This window comes from Nymphaea colorata, chromosome 3 (assembly GCF_008831285.2).
Source record: "Nymphaea colorata isolate Beijing-Zhang1983 chromosome 3, ASM883128v2, whole genome shotgun sequence".
Lineage (NCBI taxonomy): Eukaryota > Viridiplantae > Streptophyta > Magnoliopsida > Nymphaeales > Nymphaeaceae > Nymphaea > Nymphaea colorata.
In genome coordinates, this window is record NC_045140.1 from 17,318,255 (window position 1) to 17,339,309 (window position 21,055).

General features: G+C 40.2%; 1 protein-coding gene and 5 non-coding genes across 8 annotated transcripts; 5 read left to right on the forward strand and 1 right to left on the reverse strand.

Moving 5' to 3' along the window:
• The first annotated feature begins 12,561 nt into the window (after positions 1-12,561).
• Positions 12,562-12,683, forward strand: LOC116251760 (small nucleolar RNA SNORD14). The gene has a single exon (XR_004171817.1). It is a non-coding gene; the product is annotated as a small nucleolar RNA SNORD14 (small nucleolar RNA).
• A 163-nt stretch (positions 12,684-12,846) lies between these two features.
• Positions 12,847-12,968, forward strand: LOC116251761 (small nucleolar RNA SNORD14). The gene has a single exon (XR_004171818.1). It is a non-coding gene; the product is annotated as a small nucleolar RNA SNORD14 (small nucleolar RNA).
• A 161-nt stretch (positions 12,969-13,129) lies between these two features.
• On the forward strand, positions 13,130-13,251 carry LOC116251759 (small nucleolar RNA SNORD14). Its single transcript, XR_004171816.1, has one exon. It is a non-coding gene; the product is annotated as a small nucleolar RNA SNORD14 (small nucleolar RNA).
• Positions 13,252-13,365: 114 nt separating this feature from the next.
• Positions 13,366-13,487, forward strand: LOC116251755 (small nucleolar RNA SNORD14). Its single transcript, XR_004171813.1, has one exon. It is a non-coding gene; the product is annotated as a small nucleolar RNA SNORD14 (small nucleolar RNA).
• A 196-nt stretch (positions 13,488-13,683) lies between these two features.
• LOC116251754 (small nucleolar RNA SNORD14) lies at positions 13,684-13,805 on the forward strand. The gene has a single exon (XR_004171812.1). It is a non-coding gene; the product is annotated as a small nucleolar RNA SNORD14 (small nucleolar RNA).
• A 1,454-nt stretch (positions 13,806-15,259) lies between these two features.
• LOC116250013 (WEB family protein At5g55860-like) lies at positions 15,260-19,926 on the reverse strand. 3 transcript variants are annotated; one of them, XM_031623334.1, is made up of 3 exons: positions 19,486-19,926; positions 17,512-17,715; positions 15,260-17,209 (listed from the first exon to the last, which is right to left on the reverse strand). In XM_031623334.1, exons 2-3 carry the CDS (start codon positions 17,680-17,682, stop codon positions 15,407-15,409), a joined length of 1,974 nt encoding a protein of 657 aa, XP_031479194.1. In that variant the 5' UTR covers positions 17,683-17,715; positions 19,486-19,926; the 3' UTR covers positions 15,260-15,406. The 3 variants fall into 3 exon arrangements, with proteins under 3 accessions (XP_031479194.1, XP_031479196.1, XP_031479195.1); XM_031623336.2 differs by lacking the exon at positions 19,486-19,926 and adding an exon at positions 18,372-18,602; XM_031623335.2 differs by lacking the exon at positions 19,486-19,926 and adding an exon at positions 18,063-18,342.
• Between the last annotated feature and the right edge of the window lie 1,129 nt (positions 19,927-21,055).

The window sequence follows — 21,055 nt, forward strand, 5'->3', positions numbered from 1 at the left end:
GATCGATTACAACAAGACATTTCAATAAGTTTCTTCACCTTGATATATGATAAATATATTAACTAATAACACTTATATTAACGTTTGTCCTGCCTCTCTTTATTTCTAGGAAACAGCTGTTCACTATTCCATTGTGCAAACACGACAATGGCAGGACTCGCGGACTAGATTGGTTCAAACATCGAATGACTGATCCGAGTCGAAGGCCTATTTGATGAAGTTTAGCACCAGAGAGTACTTCACTCTATTCCGGTAGTGGATCCACTAAAGCAACGCATAACCCACTAAAAATCCCACAGGTTGAACTCTTGTCAGAGACCTAAATCTCGATTCTCTGTATGGTTTATCTCATAAATTCCAGCATAGAAATGTCCATGTCCGAACTCATTTAAATATCTGGAACAGGTTTAAAATGGTACCCAACCAGCCGAAACCCGCTGCTGGGTCCATCGAATAAAACATAAACCAAAATAGTCCTGTATCGAAAATATGTTTTTAAATTTATGTTTTATAAGAAGTGGTTTGTGAAACTAATGTTGAGCTGTGAGGAGGTGGTCTGCGGGGTTGAATCCATCCGTCTTGTCAGATTTCATGACGAGCGTAGACAATTCTTCTGAGCTCATCTTTTTCCATTTTTCCATTAATGGTTTACGGAGTCGATGTTATCCACAGTTTTTTTTCCTTCCTCTCCCCACCATTTTCTCATTTTGAAAAAGGAAAAATCATGTTAGAATATAAAGAAAGAAAAGGAGAGGGAGTGAAACAAAAGAGAAGCTAATATATTTTTAATTTTTTTAAAATTAAAGAGATTGGAAGGGAAATGAAAGAATTGCTCTCTCTTTCTCTCTCTACGGTTCCCTCTCTCTCTCCACCTAGATCCAACTTTTTTATCCTTTTTTGGTGTTTTTTTGTTTTCACAACTAACATTTTTTAATATTGTTGTTGCTTAAAAATGGCACTTTGAAATCTATGTTTTTTTTCTCATTTTCTTTCTTTTTAATGTTTCCGAAAACCATTCCACCCTGAAACCTCATTTTTTAAGGGCATTTTTTCCTCTCACCACCATTTTCTCATTTTTTTCGAGTCTGTTTTCATACTTCTGGTTGTTGAACGAAAAGGTGTGGGACGGAAATTAAAAATAAAAGAAAAGATCAACATAAATCAAATCCCTTCAAAATTAAAAACATTGGGACGGAAATAAAAAAAAACATGTTGGTTACCTTAACTCTCTCTTTTTCATCCCCATTCTCTTCTCCATCATTTTATTTCATCAGTTTATTTCCCTCTTTTTCCATGACCGTCTTATAATTGGTGAAGTGCATCGAGGCCATTTTGGTAATTAAAAAAATGTTTTTTTATATTTTTTTTACTTTTTTCATTTTTATTTTCTGTCTTTATAAAAAAATTCAAGGTATTTTAATCACTAACTACACTGGACCAGTACAAACATATAACCAGGTTCGTTCAATAATTGGTAAGGAATCGATTTATCCCAGCTTCCAAACACGGAAAAGAAAGAAAAAAGCCACGAATGGAATGGGCATAAATGCAGTACGAAGTGGTGACCCTTATTATATATATGGAAGAAAGAAAAATTATGTTGGTACATTTAGTTTGAATTCGCCGATTCAAACCAAATTCATGCAACAATGTTAAGTTTCATGCACCGTTCGATTCTGCTCCTATTCGATTCGCCGATTCCTTGAACCTGCCTACTGCCAAATCCGATTAACAAAGCGAAACAATAAAATTGGATCAGAAAAGCGAAACAAGTTCATGCAGATAAAAGGTTTGAGATGCTTCTTCTTTCGCATTGAGACGGTGAAGCAGAAAACTTGGTGAACATTTTTTCCACCTTCATGGATGGTGGCAATCCTTTGAATGGACAATTTAGATTCACGGAGAAGTCTTGCTAAATTTTGGGACCATGAGATGGGAAACAGAGAGACTTTAAAGTATTATGGCCGCCACTTTTCCTAAGCATTCATTTTTTTTCATTCCAATCTTGCAACGAAAAGTTCTCACACCAGCAATATAGCAACAAGGTTAGTTAAACAATCGAAAATGGACATTAACCATTGAAACTAATTGTTCTAGAAATCGGGAATCTGTTGTTCATCTCATGCTTTTAGCAAACTAATGACTCCAAACTAATTTCAGCAAAAACTGCCTTCCTTCCAAATAGATATATATATATATCTTCATCGGTTTGGCTTCCTCCACAGAATCACCATCTTTCTTCCTTTTCCTTCTGTTTCATTGTTATCATGGAGCCACTTGCAATTGTAGCTTGTACTGGAGGTGTGATTGGGCAGTTTGGTATCATCATGTTGCGATTCCGGCCAGTTTTCGACGTAGTTTGCAGGCTGATTGATTGTCTCAGAAACCCGAGCCCGCTGCCTGCGAGGGCTGTCACTGCTGCTGCCATTATAGAGGGATTAGAAGCACTGGGCACTCCTCACCAAGCCTGAGACTTTATTGAGAGCACATTGTCGCATCTTTGGCTATGTGTACTTCTTTTATAGTATTATTGGACATTGTCCCATTCACCATCTCTTTGTCAATGAATCTATAGGCAACCGGCCCTTTAAGAAAGGCCAGTCGAAACTGTGAGTTTATAAATCTTCTTTAGATTCTTCTAGGGTTCAAGCGGTGATGTATTATCACCAAATTCCTCATCATTATTATTCTATAAACTTGTGCTTCTGTTTCACGTTGGCCCCTGTTAAAATTTCGAAATTGTAATTCTAATTTATGTGAAGGAAAAGAGAGAGAGAACAAATAAATTCCTCACTTCATCCAACTCAACTCATTATTAACAAAGGTAGAATGGAGACGAGAGAAAATTGGGAAGATCAAATTGTTTGGCAATAACTGCTATCTTTCCTGACTAAACGTAAACCAATCTATCTTCATTTTTCGTCTGCACATTATGCACTGTTGATGTCGTAACAATATGCAAGGATCTTTATTTCTTCTATATTTTGTGAGTATATGTGGCATATATAGGTGACAAATTAGTTATTCAATGCAGAAAGTATGATTTCTGAATTTGCAATTTTTTTGGGTAATGTTGATCAATCATCAATTTCGGCATTTCTACATGAAAAGTACATGGTGGTTAATCTGATGTATCCGGAACGTGAGATTTCAACTAACAGTTGTTGAAGCTTAAATTTGCATGAATTATTTTTCATGAAATACTCGTACCCCTGATGACAGCAAACAAACATTAACCAAACAATGCCAAAATCGGTATGAATTAGAAACTGGTACCGTTCTTGATCTCCTGGTTTTGGCACGTTAATCTCTCAACTTAATTAAGCTCAAACCACCTTCCTCCCCAAACATTGCCACTATATGTATCACCCAGTTTCTCCGAGAGAAACCTGTTCCGGCCGCACCATGCACAGTAAAGGAGCGGAGGTCATTTTGATGATATATTAAAAGGATTGTCTTCCATTGTTTTTTTTTACTTTTTTTTCATTTTCAATTTTGTCTTTACAAAAAAACAATAGCAGGTTTGAGTTTCTTCCATCTGCATCATTCTCTCTCTCTCTCTCTCTCTCTCTCTCTCTCTCTCTCTCTCTAGTAGCATGCACCGGAGGCGTCATCGGCCTGTTTGCCATCATAATGATGCGACTCCTACCAGTTTTTGACATAGTATGCCCAGCAGGGAGCCAAGACATTGGTGGGCATTGCATAAAATTTGGGTCATAATAATGTAAAGTTTTACCCAATATAATGAAATTTTTGATGGACTGGCGTGAGCAGTGGCCCACCCGAACCAACAAGTAACTCCGCTACTGAGTATGCCGACTTATGACTGCCTCCGCAATACCCCAACCAACAAGTAGCTCCGCTACTGAGTATGCCAACTTATCGACTGCCTCCGCAATCCACAGCCGCTGCCTCCGAGGGCTGTCACCGCTGCCACCATTGTGGAGGATATCCAAGCACTAAGCAGACCACATCAAGCATGAACCTTTCTGTCTCCTTCCTCAAGGACTAGAATTGCTTCATATCTCCTAATTTTCTCTTGTTACCAACTTTGCAAGTAATCTTTTGTGAGAGAAAAAGGCAGCTTTCATAGCTTTCAAAACTTTGTAATATAACTTCAAGAATCTAAGCATGTCGCTTTCTATTATGATAAAATTATTCACAAGTATTTGTGCAAAGATGGATATTTGTTTTCCTGCTAGCTTTCACTACTTTTCTTCTTTGGTTCATTCATATAATATGATATTGTCATATTCTGCAATGCACATGCATGCTTTATATTCATATAAATGCAACACGCTTACACATGTGCAATAAGCTTAAAACAGAGTATTGCTGATTAGTTGAAAAATCGAGATTTCCCGTAACTGCATGTATACTTTGTTCAGTAAATTACAAATAATAGAGTGATTGCAATTTCCAAGTCTTTTAATACAGAGAAAACAGCTTCTTGCTAATTAATATGCTTACATGAGTATGTATAGAAACCGAAACAGTTCCATTTCAAAATAAGCTTAAAACCAGATTATTTCTAATTAATTGACTTAATAAAACCAAGCAGTTGCATTTCAAGTTTATTTGGCTTGAAAACAGTTTATTGCTTATTAGTAGACAGACGCCGAACCCGATCAAACACTTGCGTTTCGAGTTTGTATTGTAATTACTCTAGTTTGGGATGAAAATCAAGGGCCCTAACAAAATTTTATTGTTCACAAGCCTGTCTCAAAAATTCAGGCAGCTTCATGACAATTTATGTTAAATTATTTTATGAATCTACTTCAATTTTTTAGAACTTGACAAGTTTATGGAACAATAACAATTTGTTAGGGCTGCTAAATCGCCATAAGGGCCTGAGTCATCTTTAACTGGATCTTATTCAGTCGGAAATGGATCCTCAGAGTGGGACCAGGTATCACACATAAACTAAAAACCTTATTAGGGTTAAGATCCGACAAAACTGCTTCAAAACGTGGGATGTAGAACAAATTTAACATCCACTTAATTAATCACATCAGATTCAGATTTAAGAAATGACACTAGATTGGATTCAATATATATATATATATATATATGATAATTCTGACAATCTAGAATCACCCAGCCATTTGGTCAGGATTATTCATCTGTAGTGGATAGATGGTTGAGAGAAAAATAGAGAGAAAATGATGCACATTAATAAGCGGAGACAAAAATACTCAACACTTTTTTTTTTCTTATAACCGTTGAACATGTTGAATCAGATGGCTATATTATAAGGTTGAGTGACTAAAAAACTAGAATCATCATTCAATTCAATTTTCCTTTGGCAAACGTGAAACCAATACCACTCGCCGACTAATTTGGTTCGGAAACTGAAACGACTGGCTTCACTCGCGCTTATCTTTAATTAATGAAGACCAGCAATGAGAAGGTTACAAGATTGGGTTAGCCAGGTCTTTAAGGAAAGCCCAATCTTGTAACCGGTAATATATATCTGGATCCCTTTTGCACCAAAATCCAACAGGCCTGTTCAACCCACCTAAATCTTGATACGCTGTACCATGTATCTCATCAAATCTGGACACGAATATATAAATCCCAAATCGCTTACATCTCTTAGAACAGGTTTAAAACGACGCTGAACAAGCCCTAGGTGCTGGACCTTAACCCACTGCTGGGTCCAGCCATGAGTGAACCACTAAGCCGGCTCAGTTTGGTTTGGTGGATGAAACCCAAAAAAAAGAAATTATTCCTGTATCGGACACCAATAAGAGCATGGTCTAGGCATGGGCCCGATGCCCGAAACCCAAGCCCAAGCTCGACTCGACTCGATCCGGTTACAATAAAAAAAATTAAAATATAAAATAAATTTTTAAATATAAAATATATTTTTAGTAATAAAATTTGTATTATTAAAAAAATAAAAATAATATTTAATCATTATCGGGTATCCGTTGATACCCCGTGCCCACCTATAGGTGTGGGCACCATATCTGGTTGGACGTAGGTCCAGTGCCAAGATTGACATGAACAACAATAAGGAAAACGTTCTTGATCTCATGGCTTCAGCACGTTACTCGCGCAACTAAATTCCCCTTCCTCCCCAAACACTGCCACTATTTATGCGTCTCCCTGCTGCTTTCATTTCCATCACAATCTCTCTCTCGATCATGGAGCCACTTGCTATAGTAGCATGCACCGGCGGCGTCATTGGGCAGTTCGTGATCATCATGCTGCGATTCCGGCCAATTTTTGACGGAGTATGCCGACTTATCGACTGCCTTCGCAACCCGCGGCCGCCGCCTCCAAGGGCTGTCACTGCTGCCGCCATAGTGGACGGCCTCCAAGCACTAGGCAGACCACATCAAGCATGAACCTTTCTGTGTTCTTCCTCAACGTTCAGGTCGCTTATTCCCTGTGGCATAACTCAAGAATCTAAGCATGTGGTTTTGTATTATGAGAAAATTATTCACAAGTACTTTGTGCAAAGGTGGAGATTCTTTCCAATTGCTTCTCTTCTTTCCTTCCATCATACATAATATGCTATCGACAAATTGCACGCACATATAAATGCGATACACTTATTCAAACATATACACATGCAGATGAGTATGTGTGTTATAATTTTCAAACAAACTTAATTTAACTTTTCAATGTTCAATGGCTAGTTTTCTTCGCTTTGTGAGTGATTGCACAAGGAACTTGCAATTGCAAAGCTTCCTTCGCTTAGAGGACAGACAGCAATGTAAATATCTCTAGGAACAGTTTAGTGTTAATTAGTAGGCTTAAGATGAGCGTAGAAACAGGGCAGTTGCATTTCAAGTGTGGCTTGAAAACAGTTTACTGCTAATTAATAGGCTTAATATGACATAATAACAGAACAGTCGGGTTGAAAACAGTTTAATGCTAATTAGTAGGCTTATTTTGAACATAGAAACCGAAGAGATGGATTTCAGTTTTTGGCTTCTAATTACAACAGATTGCAATGGAACGGGCCTAAGTTGCGTTAGATCTGATTTTGCAGGAAATGGATCCACAGGTAGATAGCAGGTACGACCCATAAATTTGAGCCACTTGAATTGAGATTTAAGAAATGGCATCATATTGATGTCGGGTTTTGGATTTTAATCTGGATTCAGTTTCAAATAAAGATCTTTGTGTACAATATCCATATATTTTGAAAGTTGGTTTTTAATATATCGTAATGCGGTTCGGATTTGGCTGTCTATATAAAAAGTTGGATTCAGATTCATATGCAGAAATGAAGCACGGATTCAGATTATGAATTTAGAAATCATATTTGGATATGGTATAGATTTTTTTTTTGTTCGCATTGGAATCGAATTTGAATTCTGAATGCCTTAACATCTTTAGATGCTAGGAACAAGATGTCACACAATCTGATGAAACGATAATACATTTGGCTAAGTTAAAACCGGACATCTTTAAGGAATAGTCCTGTATCGATTATTTTAAAGATATCTTTAGTGTTTATAAAACGCGACTAGCAAGCCCTAAAATGAGCGGTGAGGAAGTGGTCTGTGGGGAGTTGTTCCTTCCACGGTTGTCAGATTTGGTGACGAGTGTAGACAGTTCTTCTGAGCTCATTTGATTTATCCTTTTTATGTTTTGTTTTCTCTTCTCTCCCGTCTTGTTATGTTTTCTCCTCTAAAACTTCTTTTTTAATAGTTTTTCCCTTCTTTTTCTTTAGCATACTTATTCTCCTTTTTATGTTTTATCTTCTCTCTCCTTTTGTTATGTTTTCTCCTCTGCAACTTCATTTTTAATAGTTTTTCCCCTTCTTTTTCTTCAACATACTTTTGTTATTTTTTGTTTCACCATGAATCTAATTCTCCCCATTGACCTTAAATCAATAGTTTTTAGCTTGTAACATGCATTTAAAGTCCAAGCTATTGATACGTGCGGTATGTTTGGATGGTGGATCTCTCAAATTACACATTTTTATGCAGCCTCAGAGTAACTTGTAACATGCATTTAAAATCCAAGCTATTGATATCTGCGGTATATAGATGGAGGATCTCTTAAATTATACATTTTTGTGCAGCCTCGGATCTTATGGCTATCAAATGCAGCTTAAGTTTCCAGGGAAAGGCATTTAATTACTTACTCCGAGGGAAAAGATGGTTTTGTCTTGCTTACTTAACTCAACTTATATATATGTTTGGTGTCTTAGATTTCTATTTGGAAACTCATTTCCTAAAAGACTTTTTCACACACATGATATCACGTTTGAAGCTTTCTCATGACATGTGAAACTCCTTTCGTTGGTTTGCTGGTACCCGGACCTCGGTTACAAGGTAATCAATTGGTTACATAATGGTGTAAATCACCTCCCCTACCCGCTTTTTATTGACCAATATCAAAATTAGCTTAACATAAGTAACTAAATCTAAAAGTTAGCATCGGGCCGGGTACTACCAAATCTGAAGTCCGAGACTCATTTTTTTTAATAACAATATCTAAATTAACTTGACATGAAAGTAAGTAAATCTAAAAGAGGGCCTTTTTCTTGCTTATCAACTCAACATGTCTATATCTGGAAATTCATTTTCAAGAAAACTGTGTTCTTCAAACCTGATATTAATGTTTGAAGAAGCTTTCTTATGAAATGGAAAACTCCTTTCCTTGGTTTTCCGCTGTCAAGATCTTGTAGATTGTAACCTACTTAGATCCATTTATTGCATAAGGTCGGGCACAAAAATATCTGAATCCGAACCAATTTACATCCGTGGAACAGATTTAACATGGTATTCGGACAAGCCGAAGCCCGCAGAGCCGGATCTTAACCCGCTGCCGGGTCTAACCAAGAGTGAACCGACTCCGTTTGGGTGCCTTGGCCAAACCAAGATAGTCCTGTATCGATCATTTAAAGATATCCATGAGCCTTTATTAATGAGAGGTTAGTTGCCTACCAACGATCTGTGATGAAGTGGCTTGTGGGTTGAGTTTCACCACAATTAACCGATCAATTGACGATCAAAAAGCGATGGTCTGAGCTCATTTTCCCTCTCTATCGTTTTTTCTGTCTCCAATTTTTTCTTGTGGTGTGCATCTCTACTCCCCACACTTCTCGATAATAAAGTTGTTTTAATCCTTTAAACACATCGCTTCCTCAAACTGTTTTCGGTTCAAAGTGCCTTTCTTCTTCTAAATAGTAGCATTGCATGTGCCACTGTATCTCACCTACTTCAGAAACTCATCTCCCAGATGCACCAGTATTTTCATCGGACAGTTTGGAATCATCATGTTGCGATTCCGGCCAGTTCTCGGCTTAATTTGCCAACTTTTCGATTGTCTCCGGCACCCACAGCCGCCGCCTCCAACGGCTGTCCCTTCTTCTGCCGCTATGGTTAATTAGACCGACCAAGAGTTGAGATCGTGTCGGGGAGCTCGGCGTGGCACCTCTGGCTTCGTCATGGCCTACAATTTTTCCCCCATTTCTAAGTCCTCTCTCCATGGTTCTATAAATAGGCTTTTCAAGAATCAGAGAATTCCTTGAACGGAGGATTTAATTGGATCATATAGTGCCAAATACATAGCCCATTTCAGAAGCTCCCACAACATCGTCTTCAATGTGAGGAACTGTGGGAAAAAAATGAATTGAAGACGAATGGAGAAAAAGAATCATGTTCTCTGAATGAACATGGCTTGTCGACCCGGTATTTTAATCTTTAGGGGAAGGAATTAGATTAGTTACTGTCGCGAGCAAAACAAGAGAGTTTTCTCTTGCCAATTACCTTCACTTGTAGATGTTTTGTGTCGTGATTACTACTTTGAAACTCATTTCCAAGAAAAACTGTTTCTGAAACATGATATCACGTTTGAACATTTCTCTTGATTTCGGAAGCTCCTTTCCTTGGTTTTCAGATATCCAGATCTTGCTTAGTTTGGGGAATCTTGAAGACCATGACCTTGTAGCAATAATGCTTGCCTTACAGCGAACAGGGATCTGTCTTGCCCCAGCTTGCAAACGAGGAAGAAGAGGATGAAAACAAGGCATGCACTCTGCAGAACTTTTTCTTGTTGGAAAAAAATGTAGTAAAATCAGTTTGAATCTACCGATCCAAATCAAATTGGTCCAACAACTTTTTTATGAATGTACCATCCGAGTCAATGGTAGTACTTATAAAATGACTATGATGCGATTCGATTCAGCTGATACACTGAACCCGCCTGCTACCAAATTGGATAATGAAATCGATATCAATAAAATTGAAAAAGAGAAGTTCATACGTACAAGGGTTTCAAAAAGCTTTTCTTTTGTATTGATGCATGTGAAAATTCAAGTTGACAAAAAACAACAAAGGAATCATGAAAGCACTAGAGATGGTGAAGAAAGAAAGTGTGAAGAACTTTTCCATCTATTTTCTAGTGGGGAACTTAGATTCTTGGATAAGTCATTGTTAGGAGCTCGTATGCAGTTTTTGCATTCCAATTGTGCAACGAGAAGTTATGTCGCGAACAGAATAACAACAGCGTTAGGTAAATAACCGATCAGACCATCAAAACTAATCTCCCCAAAAGGGGGAATATGTTCTTCATCTCATGTTTCAGCAAACTGTCAACTCCAAACTAATTTTAGAACAAACGGCCTTTATATATATATATATGTATACAGACACACACACATCAATCTGGCCTGCTTCATACGATAACTCTATTTCTTTCTGTCTCTCATTGTTTTCATGGAGCCACTTGCAATAGTAGCCTGTACCGGCGGTGTGATCGGGCAGTTTGGCATCATCATGTTGCGATTCCGGCCAGTTTTCGACATAGTCTGCAGGTTGATCGATTGTCTCCGGAACCCGCGGCCGCCGCCTCCAAGGGCTGTCACTGCTGCTGCCATTATGGAGGGATTGGAAGCACTGAGCAGACCTCACCAAGCCTGAGTCTCTGTTGAGTTGCTCATTGTGCAGAACTTGTGGCTACGTACGTTAACCTTTTAGCATATAGGGCGAGTGCTGGAATCGTCCCATTCCCCATCTCTTTGTGAACGAATCTGTAGGCAATTGAGATCAAGAAATGCCTGTCAATATGTGAATTTATGGATCTTCTTTAAATTCTCCAAGGATTCAAGCTTATGATCTTGTATCGTCGACAAGTTATTGCATTGGCTTTTTTAAGTATTGAATTTGATCATGCATGAAATCGTGTTTGATCATGCATGAAATCGTGTTTGATCATGCATGAAATCGTGTTTGATCATGCATGAAATCGTGGTTCAATACTTTCAACTGAAATATAGTTTCCAAATTGTCAGAACTTTTAGAGTAAGTGAAAAGCAGAAGTGGTGTTCTAAAAAATTTAATCAAAACTATTCACAAGTACTTGTCCAATGTTCACTACTTTCTTATTTCCTTCACGTAATTTGGTAGTGACATATTATATATAGTTTTGTATACATGCAGATGAATACGTACGCAATTTTTTAGTAAACATTATGGTTTTGAAACGGAGTTATTGCATTTCAAGTTTGGCTTGGAAGGAGTTATTGCTAATTAGTCGGCTTAATATCAACTTAGAATCCAAAGGATTGCATTTCAGGTTTGGCTTGAACACGGTTTATTGTTAATTAATTAGTTTGCGCAATATGAACATAGAAACCGAAGAATTGCAGTTCAGGTTTGGCTTGAAAAATCTTTATTGCTCATTAGCAAACTTAATATGGATTCCGGCTCAAATTTGATTATTCAAGTGGATCTTGCTTAACTATCAATGACTGGTTGGATTCAAATTCGAACCTGCGTTCAATTCAAATCCAAACCATTTATCAAGACCGAACACATGTGCCGAGCAGCGGCCCATGAAGTCCAGAACCCGGGTCCAGTACTTGACCCGGTTCGTATCAACGCGGATTGAAGATGAAAGCCGATTCAGAATATAGACTCGGGAAACCCTAACCGAGTCGAGTGGAGTCTCGAGAAGGTTCAACCCTAAAACCCCCGACTCCGCCGCTCCTCTCGTATATATAGGCGTCACGAGTCCCTTTTCAGAGCGGGCGAGGCCGCGAGGGTTGTAGCGTTGTTGGGTTTTCTTGTTTTTCCGTTCCCCACGCTTCTCTTGTGGGTTTTTGTTTCTCGTCTAGGCTGCGCAGCCTCTTTTTCTAACGTCTCCTCTTGGTGTTGTGGAGGTTAGGGTTTTGCAGCCGGCAATGTCACAGAGAGAGATGAGGAGGCGTCTTCGTGAACGCCTTCGTCTCCCCATTTGTTTGTTTCCATTTCCCTTTTCCGGTTTTCTTACCCTTTTCCGGTCGTTTTCTCCGTCGGAGATGAGGGCGTGCATTGCAGTCCACATCTCTCTCTCTCTCTCTCTCTCTCTCTCTGTGTGTGTGTGTGTGTGTGTGTGTGTGTGTTTCCTCCGCCAAACACATAGATATGATTGTCCTAGTCCAGTGTCTTGTTTTTATGCTTTATATTGTATGTGTCCAGAAACTTATGCTTCTCATGTATCTAGGAAGTTTAGCCAAGATTCGAGAATTGGTTGCTAATTGGAAGGAGATGCTGAATCTTTTTTTTTCCTTTGTTGGCATTGCGCGTCTTTCATCTGATGCGGTTTTCTTTGGGTCGATGATGACAACTCCAAAGGCTTGTTTCTCAAAACATTCGCAGTGGCCGCCTTAGAGCTTTCGCCTTCGCCGGGCTTGAGAGCTGGTGCTGTTAATTCTTCCTTGGATGTCTGAGACTTGTAGTAAAATTAACTTCTGATTCTTCCACTTATGGTTTAATTGTTTCAAATTATGAAGGTTCTTCAATTTTTTATTTAAACATCCTTTTTGTATTTAAGGTCTTCGGTTGGCGGTTGGTCATCTTTGGTACTAGTCTTGTCACATCTGATGTCAAATTCATCTATCTGTGATGACAATTCCAAAGGCTTGTTTCTCAAAACATTCGCAGTGGCCGCCTAAGAGCTTTCGCCTTCGCCGGGCTTGAGAGCTGGTGCTGTTAATTCTTCCTTGGATGTCTGAGACTTGTAGTAAAATTAACTTCTGAATCTTCCACTTATGGTTTAATTATTTCAAATTATGAAGGTTCTTCAATTTTTTATTTAAACATCCTTTTTGTATTTAAGTTCTTCGGGTGGCGGTTGGTCATCTTTGGTACTGGTCTTGTCATTTGATGTCAAATTCATCTATCTATGATGACAATTCCAAAGGCTTGTTTCTCAAAACATTCGCAGTGGCCGCCTAAGAGCTTTCGCCTTCGCCGGGCTTGAGAGCTAGTGCTGCTAACTCTTCCTTGGATGTCTGAGACATGAATAACATCAGTTTGTAGATCAGATAACGTTTCTTGTGTCTTACTGCTCTTGGTATGCTGTTTGTGTTTTTGACCTTGTGACGCTTGCATTAGCTAGGAGGTGAAATTCCCAGGTCTATGATGACAACTCTAAAGGCTTGTTTCTCAAAACATTCGCAGTGGCCGCCTAAGAGCTTTCGCCTTCGCCAGGCTTGAGAGCTAGTGCTGCTAACTCTTCCTTGGATGTCTGAGACTTGATTGATATTTGTTTCTAGATCAATGAATGAACCTTTCCATTGTCTTGCTGCTGTTAATATTTTTTTTTTGTTTTTTTTTTAATTAACGATTTGTATTTACCATGTTTGGACCGCGGCGTGATTCTTGCATTAGGTGTAGGTCAGAAAACATGAAATTGGGTCGATAACCAGATTCTCCTGTGTTGCATTTGTATTGTCTATGATGACAACTCCAAAGGCTTGTTTCTCAAAACATTCGCAGTGGCCGTCTAAGAGCTTTCGCCTTCGCCAGGCTTGAGAGCTTGTGCTGCTAATTCTTCCTTGGATGTCTGAGACAAGTAGTTTGCCGTTTAAACTTGCGCAATCCTTCCCTAATATAGCTTCCAGTGTTTGTCTAGTTCAAATTCAAATTCATGTTACGTACTGAAAATTGGAACTCTGTTTTGGTTTGTTTATTCCGTAGTCCAGACTGCCACTCTGTTGTAGTTTAATATGGGTCTGCCTGGATTTCATTTACTGGGTTCCTAGGTCCCCAAATTCGTCTTTGTATAAGTATGTCATTTCTTTTGATAGCCTGGTTGTTCCTTGTTTCTCCAGGACAGTTCGTCTTGGATTTGGCATTCTGTCGCTTAGGCATCGAGTAAGCGCTCAAAGCCTGAGTTGAGCATATTGGAGTCTGCTTCTACCTGACATAACTAAAAAAAGCAGAGTTTTTTATTAGCTTTTATGGGGAAAAACGTAGTCTTACCCTTTGAACAAAAAAAATGAGTGTTATATCAGTTGATACTTGGCTACGTCTTAGACTCTTAAAGCAGCAGCTGTTTGTTCCTTTGTTTCAAGATTGGTTTTATATTTTCAATGGTCCTCTATGATGTTCAGGCGATCCATCTTCGTTCAGGTAACTTTTTTTTTTTTTTGAGTCTTTGTTGCTCTGCTGGCTGTCTAAGCAAGGCTGCTTGTGATTGATGATGTCATTTTCCTGTCCTGGGCTATGTGTTGCTACTACCTGCTTGCCGAGAAAAAGAGTGTACATGTGAGTTCTACCTCTGTCGCCTCAGCCTTTTCCAGGTTGTCTTGGGCCATCCGTTGCATCATCGTTCTTAGGGTGGACGACACGGCCGCTACATTATTCCCGCCTCAGCTGTTCCTAGTCGTCTTCTTCATCTGTTGCGTCGTTCGCAGGGGAGGCTGGAAGTCCGCTACATTTGCCTTTGGGAGACAATGTATCAGCTTTTTTGTAACATCTGTAAAATTTGTGGAATGGAAATTTTGGAATATATTCATGTTATGTTTCTCTCTGGCAATTGGCCTTACAAGATGCCCTTTCGCTCGAAAAATGACCAATATGTTCACCCGTTACTATGCTTTTTCACTTCGGTACTATTTTGGTACCGGTTGAGAATCATTTCTGCCATAAAGATGTTAGAAGCTTTTTATGTAGTTTTATGATGTCAGCCGATCCTGTTAATTTCCGATACAATCGAACCCGAATCAGCCGATTCAAGCAATGGTTTGACCCAAATTTACTTATCATTTGGGAACGAGTTGATCGTTCAAGTTCTACAGAAATCATCTGGGAACTAGTTGGTTCAAATTCTACTAAAGTCGTTCCCATAACATTGGCCGCAGCTAAAATCTGCGGGTGGTGGATGAATATTGTATCTATTGGAAAAACTCTCATCTGACCCTTTCTGTTTCCTTAGCCGGTGCATTGCACAGACCCTCTTGTCTTGCGTGTATTAGTTGGAAACAACGACGAGACCGGTTGGCCAGATGTAAGAGTGTTCTGTATACACATTCAAAATATGCTACATTCAACTTTTCAAGATTATACACACCCAAAAGCAGCAAACGTGCATGTAAATAGCTCACCACCAAAATGCATATGAACACAAAAAAGAAACACAAATTATTGCCGGACATATGTGCAACGTCAGCTTACATGACCTTCTCACCAGGAAGATAGGATGGCATCCCAACTTCCGCCTGAGTTTTCTTCTTGTGGAAAATACCGCTGAAGCTTGAGAGCGTTATCTTTTTCAAGGTCGACGACCGCTCTATTTTCCGGTTATTGCTGCTCACTGTTTTTTCAGACCAGCGAACTTTCGCGGTGGCCCCTGGAGCTGGCGCCGCAGCCAAAACCTTGCTCACATCGTCTGGCTTATTTTGGATCACTGGCGCCTGAGGGGGCAATTCTGCAGCAGCCCACTTCTTCTGTTCACGTTCTCGCCACCTCTTCAGCTCCCCTTCAACCGCTTTCCTTGCAGCGTCTGCCATCTGCGCTCTTCTGATAGCTTCATTTGTTGCCACCTCGGTGTCTTCCATTTCCTTCCTGATCGATTCCAGCTTCTGCAATGCCTCCTTCTCACTAGCTTTCACGGCTTCCACTTGTGCCAAGGCTGCAGCAACTTTCATCCCAGCCAGACTGTCCGCATCGTTTACCTTCCCGTTCAAAGAGTCATATTCCTCCTTCGATATTGTGATGTTAGCTCCGTGCTCTGACGTTGACGCGCGGGCAGCCTTTGTCTTCTCAGACAATAGGTTGATCTGATCAAGTGCACTCGCTTCAGCTGCTTTGGCTTCTTCCGCCTCCCTCAAGGCAACCCTCAGCCGCTTCTCTGCTTCCTCAAGTGCCAATCTCATACTCTCTGCCTCCACTTTCAGGTCTTCAGCTTCTAGCCTCATTTGATCTGCCTCTGCCTTCGCCTCTTTGGTCTCCAAAGATAGCTGCTCAAGGGTTGACAAAAGTTCATCAGAAGCACCCTTTCCTTTGGCTTCAGAAGAAAGTGCTGCATCAAGCTCGGCCCGAGCACTTTGAAGCTTGAGGTGTAGTTCTGCAGCAATATTTTCAGCTTCTGCCTCTTTTGCCTCCAACTCTTTGTGCTCCTTTCTGACATTCTCGAGTTCTGCCTTCAATGATTCCAGCAAATTTCTCTGAGCTTGTTCTTCTTCTGCAACTTTGTAGAGGACTCCCTTTGCTTCAGTTAGATCGGCGGTGATGTTTGCCAAAGAATCTAATTGAGAAGCTTTGACTGAAGCGAGCTGCTTCTGCAGCATTCCTACTTCAGCCATTTTTGCAGTCAATTTGGCTTCAAGGTCATCTGCAGTTTCAGATAGAAGCTCCTTCTGCAATGCTTCGAGTTTCTTATGCTTTTGTTCAATGGCTGGATCAGATGAGCATTCCTCGGCAGATTTCATGATATTAGTATGTTCCTCCACGGCTTGCAAATGGGCATGCTTGACACGGGCAAGCGAATCATTAGCAGCAGTAATCTCCTTCGTGAGTGCATGGGCGAGATCTGTATTGGTTTGAATGGCTTGAGCTGCGTCCATTGCCTGCTGAATAGCACAAGCCCTGGCATCCATTGATGCAGAAAATTCTTGCCGCATTCTTCTCAGCTCCTGCTTAGCTCCATCTAGCTCAGCAATTACACTTGAATACCGTTCTCGTGCGTCCTCCAAGGCAGCTTGTGTTGAAGTTCCATTGCTCAAAGGATGTCCAGAATTTGCAGCTTCAAGTTCTTTGGCTTGAAGCCTACATGCTTCGGTTGCCTTGGTAGCAGATTCTTTGGACTCATTTATGCAATTTAGCTTGCCAGTCAGATCGCTGATAGCTTTCCTTGCCTTCTCTAGTTCATCAAGGGCCTGGGCCTTTGTGGTTTCCGCACTCTGTAGCTGTTCTTTATATTTGTTCAGTTCCTTCTGTGCCAAGTGAAGCTGCTTCTCCTTTGAAACTCTTTTCTGCTCAAAATTCAACAAAAAGTTCATAACTACCAGTGGCTTTTGAGGCAAGAACGAGGTTATTAATGAACATAATGTTACTTTAAGTTCATAAGTTGAACTGCTTTCTTGCTTAAACTAACACTTCTTCTCATGGTTGGTTATCATTTGAAAAAATAAATAAATTTAAAAACTTTTGCATGCAAACCTTGCGGTTTCAACATCTTACTGAAAACTGTGGAGCTAATTCCATAATTAGGATTGTCAAATGATTGATCTATGTAATTACATAAAATATACGAGATATTTTAATCGAGACATACCTCGAGATGAGGTGGTTTGAGTTTCTTTTCGGTGAGCTTCTCTGCAGGAAGTGCTCCTTCACCAAACAAGGTGACAGCAGCTTTAACGGATTCAAAAGGGGCACTGGTGTCGATCTCGCCAACCTCTGCTTTGGCAGAATCGTTAGCACCTTGACGTGCTTTAACAACCATCCTCGCCTTATGGCTTTAAAAAGCAACTATATTCTGCAAGCATAATCATAGGTTAGAAACGAGACAAGAGGAGCAAGAAGAAGGATGGGGACTAAAACAGAATAATAAGAATGGGGACGTCTCAGAAGGAGAGAGAAGAATTAATTACCTTCAGCAAGAAAAAAAAAAAGTTTACTGCGGATAAAATAGCAAGCTAATTAAGCTCACAAGGGTCTACCTTACTCTACACTTTTTCTAAGAAATTCGCTAACGTAGTTTATCAACATAAGTACCAGGAATGTCTTGTCAGATTTCCAAGACTTATGTAGCGAGCACTCAAAACAGTTCATAATGTTGGAGTTACAGAATAAAAGTAAGGCAACAGTATTCTCTGTTCCAACCTAAAAAGAAACCGCCTATCCCCACCAAAGGAATGCTCTTCAGTAAACAGACCAATTATTCCTTCCTGGTCCATAATCCATCAAGCATTTCGATCGATGGCAGGCCCTGATAGCAAAAACTAAAAGGTTTATGCCGCCAGAAGCATGCTATGAATGTAAAAAGCAAGAACTATTACATACAAAAGTAAGCCTACATCCACAGCAGACACTCCTCGCTCAATATCGAGGAGTATATTGAGTTCCTAGTGCCAACCTCCCAGAAAACTGGAACCGAAGTTCTTCCTTTATTAGTTTTCACTTTTCACATACATATTTGATTATCTGATGTCAGCTGTCCCATTTCCTCTGGAAGTAGGTAGCCAACTTCGACCTACTGCATCTGCTTGCTCACAGATTGCTGAAGGACGTCCCGGTACTGTTTATAGTTCAACTTGTTTGCATTCTTTGTTCGTCATGAACGGAATCGTGCGGGAACTGAATAATATACACATATTTGTCGTCCACGAAAACTGCTTGCCTGTACAATCTCAAGGAAAGTTATAATCGGCTAAACCTACTTGTCCACAAACTTAAGCCAAGTTATGAGCCTCTTTGTCCCCATAGTGGAACTTCCCAGCTATGGCTGTTGCCCACAAGCCCAGGGCTCTTGTTCATCTGGTAAATCTCAGTAGAGATACGTCACCAGTTCGAACGACACTCCGGGTGTACTCGTTTGTGAGGAGAGGGAAACCGTCAAAGGTTTAACCAAGTGGTGGCCCGCCGGCCACTGACATATGGTCAGGGACGGAAAGTTTTACCTTGGCATAGCCCTGTAAGAAATGAAATAAAATGAGATAAGTTCTCAATTTCCATTTTTTCTCAAACATAGGAGCATCATGGGAAACGGCACGAAGATGCTACCAACTAAAGGTTAAGTTGGCACCTAACAGTTAACACAAGTAGACGACTCCCAATTGAGACATCGGAAGCTCGCTACCGATCTTCCGGGCAGGACTCAAACGAGACATCAACAAATCATTTGCGCTTCAACCTTCTGTGTCGTCAAAAGGTCAAGCCTACCAGCACCAAGAGGGCCTGGGAGGATGACAAACGTGACAGAGACGCCACGGTCTTTGAGAAACCAGGAAGGGCGAGGAAGAAGACGAAGCTAAGCGGGATGCCGGCAGATTTGACCTTAGTCAAACGACTGGTTGGACGATAAGACGCCTTAACATTAAGAGCGTCCCCGAAACGGCCGGAAAATCCGCGAAATGAACATGCAAGAAATTGATATTTTTCGCTACGAAACAGGAAAGAAAAAGCAACGAAGATGCAAAAATCTTACATTTACTACAGCTGAGATATTTCAGAATGATGAAGAACAAAGGAAGTTAATGATCGAATATCCAAAAAAATCAAGAGAACGCCAAAATTCACCCCTTACCTCAAAAATTGAAAATCGGACGGGAAAAGCCTTTTCACTTCCTCAAAACTCGACCTTTTACCCAGGGCTCATCCGTGCTGATCATCGTCCATGTCAACCGCCCAAAACACCCGGAGACGGTAAAAGAAGGTGCCTAAAACGGCGAGAATGAGACGATCGGGCGAGTCTCGCACGGTACACGCCACCCGACCGCTCCTCCGCCAGCGACCAGCCAAAGACCAGCTCGATCACCTCGTTCCCACTCTAACCCGCAACTCGAAGAGCCTTCCAGCCAAGCTTCCGGAGAAACCGCTTCGAGCACGTGGTTCCTGGAGGCTCTGGAGCGAAAAGGTTTCTCAGGTGGGATTCCGGCCGCCCGTCAGCGGTTTCCAGACTGCGGTTTTCCGTCCTCGACCGGCGGAATGTGTCCCGAGAGAGAGAGAGAGATTCAAAGAGTGGCAAGCGACTTTAGGGTTCTTTATGTGTTTTTTTTTTCTCTCGGTCCTCGTTGCTTTTCTTTTTTTTCTTTTTTTCCACCGTCCAAAAATGTCCCATCTCTAAGAGGAGACGGCCCTGAACGGCCCGGATTTTGTTATTTGCCCGAAACTTGTGGAAGTCTTACGGTTGTGCCATTGTACATGATTTCACCAATGCATGCACTAATGATTGTGAATTTACACGTATGTGGTTCGGATCTTTCATCTTCGGTTTAATCGGACATCCAGATTCAACACGAGCTTCAAGTGATAAAGACATAAAGTTAAATGGACAACAGGCCGCACTGGATCTCAGACCCGAACATGTTTAAAACCGGAGAGTTTTTGTTCTTTTTTAAATGTGAACAAACAATTTTACAAATTTTATCACATCCAGTATTTTTCAATCGAGAACTTATCAAAATGTGTCCTATTAAAGCGTTTATCATTTTTCTAAAAGTTTCTAAATTTGAGTTGTGAAGATTTTAATGCATTTTAGTGTAAGCAGGAAACCGTTCGAGAAAGAAAAGTAAAAGAAAACAAGATGTTAATGCGATGGGGTTTAAGGGCTGATATTTGCCAATTTTGAATCCAAATATTTCATTGGGACACCTTCATCACATGCGGCTCCACCATTAGATACAAATTTGAATTACAAAAAGGAAATCAAAGTCTCCAACTCCATCATTTTGTTGTTGGAACCTTCCTATAATACTGTCCCTGTAAGGCTTCGTACGTAGTCTATAAAAAAAGCCTTCATGCCAGTTGCTCTAGAGCTGGGCTATTAGGAGAATTTTACTTAACTGGACACTTATTTAGGTTCAATTTGATGGCAGGGTAAAATTTTTTGAACAGTCAAATTATCATAGGAAAAAGTCGACCCCAAGAGTTCGAGTTTTTTCCAAAGTAAAATTATCCTGATCCATCGAATTCGACAAGTAATTTTCCTTGTGTTTAATTTGAACATGAAAAGTAAAATCACTGTGCATCAAAGGGGACCTTAGAGAGGGGTGTCAGCCTTGTCCTTAGCTCAACCAACCCATAGTAATCTTTTTATTGACATGTTGAAGGAAGCACATATTAATTCCTTACAGTCATTTTTCTATTGGCAAATT

Excerpts from the sequence above, each read along its gene's own strand:
- LOC116250013 (XM_031623334.1), bottom strand. The coding sequence starts at position 17,682 with ATGGTTGTTAAAGCACGTCAAGGTGCTAACGATTCTGCCAAAGCAGAG. Across the intron at positions 17,210-17,511 it reads TCAAACCACCTCATCTCGAG|AAAAGAGTTTCAAAGGAGAA; the intron begins GTATGTCTCGAT and ends AATTTTGAGCAG.